This window comes from Rosa chinensis, chromosome 1, assembly GCF_002994745.2.
Source record: "Rosa chinensis cultivar Old Blush chromosome 1, RchiOBHm-V2, whole genome shotgun sequence".
Taxonomy (NCBI): Eukaryota; Viridiplantae; Streptophyta; class Magnoliopsida; order Rosales; family Rosaceae; genus Rosa; species Rosa chinensis.
In genome coordinates, this window is record NC_037088.1 from 49338003 (window position 1) to 49347759 (window position 9757).

General features: G+C 37.2%; 1 protein-coding gene across 2 annotated transcripts; it reads right to left on the reverse strand.

Annotated features, from left to right (window-relative positions):
- Positions 1 to 3500: 3500 nt before the first annotated feature.
- LOC112182596 (ferric reduction oxidase 2) lies at positions 3501 to 7948 on the reverse strand. 2 transcript variants are annotated; one of them, XM_040512802.1, is made up of 8 exons: positions 7683 to 7948; positions 7485 to 7587; positions 7191 to 7385; positions 6719 to 6953; positions 5388 to 5715; positions 4945 to 5188; positions 4069 to 4763; positions 3501 to 3870 (listed from the first exon to the last, which is right to left on the reverse strand). In XM_040512802.1, exons 1-8 carry the CDS (start codon positions 7891 to 7893, stop codon positions 3731 to 3733), a joined length of 2151 nt encoding a protein of 716 aa, XP_040368736.1. In that variant the 5' UTR covers positions 7894 to 7948; the 3' UTR covers positions 3501 to 3730. The 2 variants fall into 2 exon arrangements, with proteins under 2 accessions (XP_040368736.1, XP_024176863.1); XM_024321095.2 differs by having other exon boundaries at positions 7191 to 7388.
- Between the last annotated feature and the right edge of the window lie 1809 nt (positions 7949 to 9757).

A 9757-nucleotide genomic window follows, 5' to 3' on the forward strand; every position in this document is an offset into this window, starting at 1 on the left:
CTTCTCTTTGCCTCTCCCATTGTTTTAGATCCCGTTCCAGGCAATCAGCGGAGTCGTGAGGCCTTCAAGAAAGCTATGGACAAGGCTGGACTACCTTCACGGCATATTCAGCGAAGGTTTAAAGGGGCGGATGACGGCAGTTGATCCACATACCAAGCAGGTCACCCTAGCGGAGGATGAACACATTCTCCCCATGCCCCATCATTCACATCTAGCGGCGGCTGGAGAGACCATGATTCAGCCTACCGCTCCCTCCTCGGAGAGGGGGGCCGCTGGGGGAATCGGTTTGGCAATCACCCGGAGAAGCTTGCAGAGAGGGTTCTTGCTACCCACTAGGGAGGGAGAAGGAAAAGGGGGCGCCGTCGAAGAAACCTGGGGTTGACGCACGTATCACTATATATAGAGGGGTTGGAGCCCAAGGTTCTGTCGACGACAGCTGTTGTTGGCACTGCTAAGGATGGCGGGTTAGAGAAAAGGCGGCAGCAGAACGATCCCGAGGAAGATGGAGATGCACTGGATGATATTCCTCTAGAAATCTGCCAGCAGAAGAAGGCAAGGAAAGATGCACAATCTGGGAAGACCGTGCCAAGTGGCCTAGACTCCTTCGCGGAGTATGCCGAGTTCCTATCGGGTGATGAGCGGGAGCTGCTGTTTCACATCTATAAGCGGCTTGAATTTAGCGGTCTTGATGGGACAGTACGTCCCACGACCCTGCAGCAGTCGCCATTTAGCTCTGCTTTTGGTCATCTGGCAGTAGGGCTTCATGAGTTGTTCCTGGCGGCGCGTTAACGGTGATCTTAGGGTGAGCTGAGGCTCTGGTGATAGCCAGTCTAGTGGTGTTTCCGTAGGTATAGTACAAATATATTGATAGACATCACTTTATAGATATCAGGTTAATGAAAAACCGATGTCATAAGTTTTTTAACATCGGATTCTTGTATTTTTAATTTCTAATAAAATTATATACATTGGGTCTTATACTGACCGATATTAAAATAAAATAAAAACTAATTTTGGAAACCTCAAATAAAAGCGGAGCCGCTGTATCATTTAAATTTTTTGGAAATCTTAATCCCTTTATCTCAGGTAAAAAAAGAATCCCCACATTCACCACAACCTCTCGCCATAACCTCCCTCAACACACCTCTCTTTCTCTCTCTCTATTTCTTCAAATCATATGCTTTTTACTATCTTAGAACCTATACTTCTTTTTATTACGGCAATATTTCTTAGATCGATCTGTCTTTCTTAATCACATATTTCAGATTTATTTGTTTTCCTTTGAATTTGGTATTTGAAATATGAAGGTTGAATTATGGTCTCTACTATCAATTGTAGGGAAATGAATGGTGTCTGCTGGATGCTTTCTCCGTATTTGTGATGTATGGTTGATAGAATGTTAGGTTCACCTGGTGGGCTAGCTTTTCAACGTTGATAAAGATTCAAATACACCAGAGGTTGGTTGGATAAGACAATGTTGATTTAAGGATTCAGTTTTCGTGAATTTGGGAATTGTCTAACTCTTGTCTTTTGGGTTGACATTTTACAGGTATCCATTTCTGCCACCAAGCCTGACCTTTGCTACTTGGATTTACACCTGTCTATCGCCTGCAGAGGTAAAAAAAATCCAATATTCGTTTAAAGGTGAGTGAGTTTTTCATTGCCTCTAAAACAGGATGCTATAGTGTTACTTGTAATTGTTTTTTTTTTATTGGTGGTGGGGCGGACGGGTGGTTATGGGTTTTTGAAATGTTTTGAGTTCTTTGGTGCTTAGATTTATGATACTCATTCCTTCATTCAGGAAGCATGGCAGCCATTGATCAAATATCTCCAAAGTAAAGACAAAGTCTACAGAATACTGTACATATTGTAATTTATCTAATGGAAACAAAAGTTCAAGTGAGTGTTCGCATAATTAAGGTGCTAATTTTGTCTGGAAATTGCCTATTACATTTACTAAATAAGCTCTAAGATTTTGTAAGGGAACTCTAGTAAACGAAGAGTGACGTAACTCTTTCTGCTTCAAGCTTACAACTTACTTGATGTTTGTTAAATGTCTGTCTACTTAATTCAATTTATCACTTCTGTTTTGGTCTTTACAGATAGAAGAATATATATATATATATATATATGTGTGTGTGTGTGTGTGTGTGTTGAAGCTGAAAGCTTATGTAAATTATTTCATACCAAGTATCTCTAAATCTTGAGGAGAGTAATGTTACTTTTTCATTTTTTTATTTATTATCACTATTGATCTGTCAAATGAGTCTTTGCAGATCAATGTCCTGGAGACCTAGACTATCTCCCGTGATAATTTCTTCAGGTTTTCTATTTTATATAATTTTTTTAATCTAAAAAAGGAACTATACAGACTTGATTACATGAATATGATTTTGGAATCAAGTAGATGGCGGACAATGATTAGACCATTCATATGGTCACATTACATACATTACTCAAAACATATATATGTATATATTTCAATGAGTGGCTGTGTTGCTTTACAACTTGCAGATTTTGTTAAGGGTTGATATCACTGGCAATTGGTTGGATTTCAGATGATGAAGTTTAAATTGCTGAGAAGATATGCAAGTTTGTGAGTGATATGCAATATGATTTGGACACCCAAGTTTTCAATTTTGGTTTCGTCAAAATGTTTATTTCATGCTATCCATAGTAATATGGTCTTGTATCTTCCAAACAAAAATAGTATATGTTCTTGTAACTTCAGTAACTGGTTATGTTATTATTTTTGTTCCTACTAGGAGGTAACTTTGTCTCCCCCCTCCTCCAATGTACTCTTTAACTTTGGTAATAATCAAAATATAGATATTGGTTTTTAATCTTCAGGTACTTTAAATTCATTTTTGGTCTCCTATGTTATAATGCAAGCAATGATTTGTTGTGAATGATTATATTATAAGTGAAAAAGACAATGATTCTAGAGTTAAAACGGAAGTTCAATCTCTATTCCACATCAGATTATTCTAAAAGAGTGATATCAAAAAACACAAACTAAGAAAACAATGATGTCTAATTCATTTTAGACATCAAAGAAAGGTATAAAACTGATGTCGTTTTACCTTTTACATCAGGTCTAAAAAATGTGTTGATGTTAAAGCAGTGTTAGACATCAAAAATTGAGGTTTAGACATCAAAGTTTCAAGTAGTAATGATCTTTGTTATATATGGGACATCAGTTTCTCTCAGAAATCTGGTGTCTAAGTATCCTATTGACATCAGGTTTAAACCGATGTCTAAAAGCACCATATTAGACATCACTTAACGAGACATCGGTTGCTTACAAAAAAAGACATCAGTCTATAACTGATGTCCATCAACTTTGTTGTAGTAGTGCGTAACACCCTTGATGGTCTTGGTACCACTGGCGGTGGTATGAGTGTGGCTCATTATAACTAATTATGCTTAGGCAAATGTTTATGTAAGTACACTTAGCATTGATCGGCCATAGAACTCTCTTCAGTTGCAACTTGCAAGTTTTTGAACTTGTGATTTTCACTATAAAGTTTCAAGCTATATCCACTAGCGACGAATGAAGACAAAAAATCAAAAGAACCTGAACATTTCCACTTACAGTTTACTGTTCTATAGCCAATTATACAATTGAGATAGTCATGGAAGTCCACCCCTAAACGACTAGAAAAGATGAAAAACATGTGCAAGAAAAACATCACAAATTCACCCAGAATCTCATTCATAGATGAGTCAATCACCAGCTAAAGCTGATGGACTCAAAATGCATATTTTCTGCCAAACCAGATGAACAAATGGTTGCAACCTCATGCCTCATCTTCTTCGGTCCACTAGCAAGAACCCCAACACTTGATCCTTTGCACTCAAATAGAATCCCTGCAAGAAAATCAAACGGGTTCTTTAGCTCGGAAAAAACCAATAAGGAGTGACATATGCATCATTTATCATATGTAACGAGCTTCCTTATCAGAAATCACAGAGTAGAAATATTCAATCAAATTTGATTTTATAATTTTATGTCGACAGTTGAATCAAATTTTGGCGCCAACAGAGTTGTGTTATTAAATAACTTACTCTTGAGGTCAGGTCTTTGACCATAGTGCACATTGGTTGCTTGGACAAGAGACTGTTGAGGAAGGTTTTCCAACTCTCTTTCTGCATTATAAACCTCCGAAACCCTTGGTAATGAGGCTTCTATGTGCTGAACCTGCTTTAACTCCTTAGCATTACTTCTCTTGTTCCACAACACTGCTGCACTAGCTGTTGCAGCTATGGAGATACATATAGCCAACATATTAAACAGAGCTCTCAAAGGAAACGAAAAAATCTTATTGGAATTGTGATCTATCGGATAAATGTAGTATCGGGTGATGATCCCAATCAAGATGAGGAACATCAAGAAGGAAGATGCTATGATCAGGCCAAGCCAGAGCCAGTGATTTGCACCCAAAATGGCTGAAACGGGTTCATCAGTTGCAAGGGGTTTAAACCATGTGGCTCTGAGGTTCATAGAGTTATCTTTAAATTTCTCTCTTGTCACATATGCCTCAATTTTTATCTGGAGATTGGATATGTCATATGGTGTGGTGGTAGACATTGGTAGAATCAGGTCTAGCATTGTGAGGTCCGAAGAGTGTTTGAATGCACAGATTAAGGTTACTTTCGGAAGCTTGCATTGGTAGGCCTTGGACATAAAAATTAGCTCGCGGATTATAGATATGAAAGGGGTAATGCCACTGCCTCCACTCACCAACACTAGGGTGTCATGCCTGCAAAAAGATAAAATTCGTTAATGCTCCGTGTTAGGAATTGTGTGGGTTAAATGCGTCTATCTCACAACTTGAATAAGTTGAGTATACTAATTGAGATATAGCTCATTTTGGTAATCAAATTGAGGACAATACCAATGAAATACTTCAAACTTTATATATGTTTTGTTATCTTGCCAACCTTAGAAAATGAGTTGCAGCAGGTCCATAAGGCCCTTCAACAGCAGCCTCAATCCGATCACTTGTAGAAGGCGACGAAAGGACTTGGTAAAGCTTCCTGGTCCAACTACCTTCACCTTTAATGACGACACTGATCTTCTCTAGCTCCAAATTACTGTTTGAAGTTACAGTGAAAGGATGCCATTGCAGCTTGGAAATACTAGGCACATTTATGAACATGACGCTTGTTGGATTGTATTTCAATCCTACCAATATGAAACACAAGAAACAAAATCAACAACTCATAATGAACCATAGTTACTTCTAAGTTAATAAACATAATTTCAGTAATCATTTTCTTTGTCAGACAGTTGAAATCCATACCATACATTCATACAAGAGTCTACTTGCTAAATGGTTCGCACTGTCTAACAACAATCCTTGAAGATGTTAATAAGTACGTACCGGGACTCTTGGCGAAGTTGAGTTCTAGAGATTCGCCCGGCAATACTCGGGCAGAGACTAAACGTGCTCTTCTTCCGGATTGCAAGAATCGTAGGTAACGATCAACCACGAAGAGGAAGAAGCCGGGGAGCATAATGCCAGCATAGGAGACGCCGACATGAAAAATGAAGAAGACCATGAAGGGGATGTAAAGGTAGTGTGTGTAGAAGAAGAGCTCAAACATTTTGCGCCTAATGCGAGGAATTGTAGTCACCCACATTGCAAGTCCAGAGAGCAAAGATAGCTCTCCAGCTACGTTTGATATGTCAGTTTTCTCCCATTTTATCATCTGCATTGAAACAAACATGTAACACATTTCTTTCTCAAAAAAAAAAAAAAACATGTTGCACATTAACAAGGGCAAAATATCAAATAATTTAGTTTTTTTTTTTTGAAATTTCACTTCTTTGTAAAGTTTAGCTCAGTCCGCATCCAAAAATGCAGGGTATACATGTCACGTGTCACTCACCATAAGATGGGTCCCACCAGTAATATTTGTAGTTCATAAAACTCAAAGGGATTATCTTAAGTGTCCCATCTAAAATTTTTCTATTTACCGACAGTATAAGTGACCTACCATTTACTATGTGATATTGTTTCTTAATTTTGTAGCCAACATTTTCTTTAATAACCAAAGAGGGCAATTGATGTTATGACTAGATATATTGAGTATAGATAGTATAAATTAGTACACTAAAATTATCGAATACATATGATTTTATATTTTGATTTATGATACTAATGAGTTATTAAATTTATGTGTGATATTGTGATCCCGCAATACTCTTCTAATGATATAGTGGAATGGGAAATCACACAAGTTGTCAAGTTGAATAGTGGGGATACTACCACAGTACCACTGCATGATCCAATCGTGCAGAAATCATGTTTGACACTTGTATCATGGATAGCCTTTCCCCCTTTTCCTGTCTTCCCTTTGCTTTCCATTGGTCCTTTATGAGTTTTCTCTTCATATAACAACGAACATCTTTTTCTATTATGCCAGAACAATATATATATATATATATATATAGTAATTAGAACAGTAAGCTATCTGTTATACATTTCCTGACAAACGGAAAAAAAGGAAAACTGTTTTACGAGAGAATACGTCTTCTTTATAAAAGGGAAAAATGAAACTGACATTATCTAACTAATTAATAGATATCTTTAATCCATATTGATGTCATGGTCTAATTTTATTTTTAAATCCAAGAACAAGAATTGAGTACTAAGAACGAGTTCTTCTACTGGTATGAAATTTCGGATTAATGAATTGAATTATGAGTTACCTGGAAAATCTGATCTGTAACAGCCCAATAGATGATGTAACAAATTCCGTGAGCGGTGAAGAGCACCATGACTATGTTTCCTAGCCATATATGGTACTTGATGCTAGCCTCAGAGGTGAGGCCAAACAGAGGCAATATTGACGAGCCACGAGCGACCGGAAAGAAGAGAAGTGCAAGGCATATGTTACCCACAAGTCCTAGCCTCAATGATGCACTCTCCAATTTAGCTTCCCATCTGTCAAAACCACACCACCAAACAAGAAATTTTTGAAACATAAGTCGTCAATCTCAACTTTTAGCATGAGTTGTTTGAGGCGTATTCATTATCAATTTTTCTGTGCTGATTTTTTGTTTATGTTTGTTGTTATTTTATAGAAATCAACAATCACATAATTTTAGACATAAACACAATGCATATCAAAAGAAAAACATGGCAGAAGATCTACACTCATTACGGGAGCAATACTCTTACACTTTTTCATGGCTCTTTGCCGCGGATTGTGGTGTGATTTTGTTAAAACCGTTGGTCAAGTACGTGGAGATTGACCAAATTAGTAGTGCAATGAACATGATGAAGAAGGTGAGCTCTATCCCAGAAACAATGCCAAGAGGACCTTTCACCAGCATGGGCTGTTTCCACATAGCGAAACGGTTCGTTTTGCCTTCACTGCTGAAATTAATCAAAGAAAATAAACATTACAATTAAGTCCATAATCACGATTAGGCAATAAATAAAACCAAGCTATAAGAGTTCAAATATATTCACGTTTCCATTTTATAATCATTCAACTTCTTTCCCAGATGGAGATACACACAACCCATCACAGCAATCAACATAATGGGAAATGTGAATACCAGAAGATTTGCACCTGCAGGAACAAACACACAATTCAGTATTCTTCTAAGAAATTAAAGCATGCGGAAAAAATTAAGATGAGGTTTTCGATCGATCAGATTAGAGTACCTTGTGATCCAAAATAGGTACTTGAGTTGGCCTTGGCTCGGATTCGAGGCTGCCATATCTGCTTATATGTGTTTGTGGGCATCACGACATAGAGCAAAACACATCCTCCAAACACCACCAACACCAAGAACAGCTTTATCGCTGTCAGTACCTTTCTGATTCCTTCATGGGACGGAGGTGATGAGCTTCTGACCACCACATTTGAATCCATATCTCTCTGTTTTTCTCTCTCAGAGGGCTTTTTGGGAGCTCAGTGTGAGACTTGAAGAAACTGAGAAGCTGGTATTATGGAGAGTGCGGGTGGAATTGGATTGTATTTATAGGAGGGAATGAATATATTGTATACTAATACTAGTAGAATCTAGGCTTTTGTAGTTTATGGAAAACAGTCGTGTCCTTCGCAGCTTAATCCAAATCTCTGTGTGGGCCGGGAATTGTCATGTAGGCCATGATGGATCCTATTTTTATAACCAAGTCAACCACTTATACGCAAGGGGCATGCAACATTTGCTGATTGAAGAATTTTAAAACTTAGAATTGTTAATTTCATTAGTGAACTAATCACTCCTTTATAAAGTTATAACAACTCCATCCTCTTATCCATGGACCATGGTTACAACTTACAAGTATGGTAGGAGTCCTAGTGGGATGGTCATCCAAATTTATGGTAGTGCTTTTATCGAGGCTGCCCTCCTCAGGCTAGTTTTATCAGAATTAAAGAATTTACGTAGATGTAATAGATTTTATACAATATTTTTATCACAATAATAAGTTAAGTATCTAACACATGTAATGTTTGAATAAAAAAACTTATAAATAGGAGATTTATATGTATAAAAAAGGTGCTTAGCTTTTCCTCTTCTAATCTTATGTGATCATGTGCTACATAAGTTTGAAAGTTTGAAAGGTTAAAAATGGTGGTTATGGTAATGTAAGCATGCACCAAATTTAACAAAGTGCATGCGGCCTCGTGACACAATGTATGTTTTTAGGCAAAGGCTTGTGTTTTATGTGTGCGTTGCACATTTCCGAGGCTGATTTGTCAAGGACAGGTATAAACTCATGAGCACGTGGGAAATTGAATAGGTCAAACATATGGAAAAAGAAAGGACAATTTCATGTTTAATTAGGAATTTACTTAAACATATTCACTTTTTTTAAGGCCTCGTTTGGTTCGGGGAAAGGAAATCATTTCCTTAGGAAATCCGATGGGAAAGGAAAATGAACTTCCCACTAACTTTCCTTTCCGCTGTTTGGAAACGTTGGGAAAGTAAGGAGAAAATGCATGTTTGTTTCCATTCTAGTGTTTGGTTTGTGTAAGGAAAGGAAACAAAACCATACTAATATTCCATTTTTATCCTCATATATAATTACAAAATGTCATAAACTTTTTAAATAAAATTATCAATAATAATTTTCAACAAGGATATAAATGTACTTATACCATGTAATTAATGCAGGGAAAGTGAAAGGTAAAATGAATCCTTTGGAGGATGAGAGGATTCACTTTCCCCCATATTTTCCCTTTTTAAAGGAAAGTTGTTCATTTCCTTGTGCACACCAAACATAGGAAAGGAATAACTTTCCTTTCCCAACCCCTTAATTCCGTGGACCAAACGAGGCCTAAAAGTAGGACAATTCTTAGGTTCATCTCTTAGGTGAACAAGCATATTCACCTCTATTATTTATTATCTAACTGTTCATATTTTAAATTATCCAACGGTCCGTATCTTAAATTAGCCTTTAAAGATCATCTCTGTAAAAAATCAATCAAATCAGAAATCGTTTAATTATCTAATTGAATCAAACAAATGGATGTTTATAACAACACTTACTATTATTATGATGAACTATCAGGTTGTGTTTGTTTCATAGGACCATGATGCCCAACCTTAATTTCTATAGGAGTCCAGGACTACTATAACTTGGCTTAAGCTAGATTAGTACCTGACTCACGTTTGGTGCTGCATGGGACTAAGGAGCAGACCAGCATGGTGTCCCTGAACGATGCCTCCAAGTAGTTGCCGTGCTCTCTCTCTCTCTCTCTCAAATGACTTTTACATAGCCAGAAATAG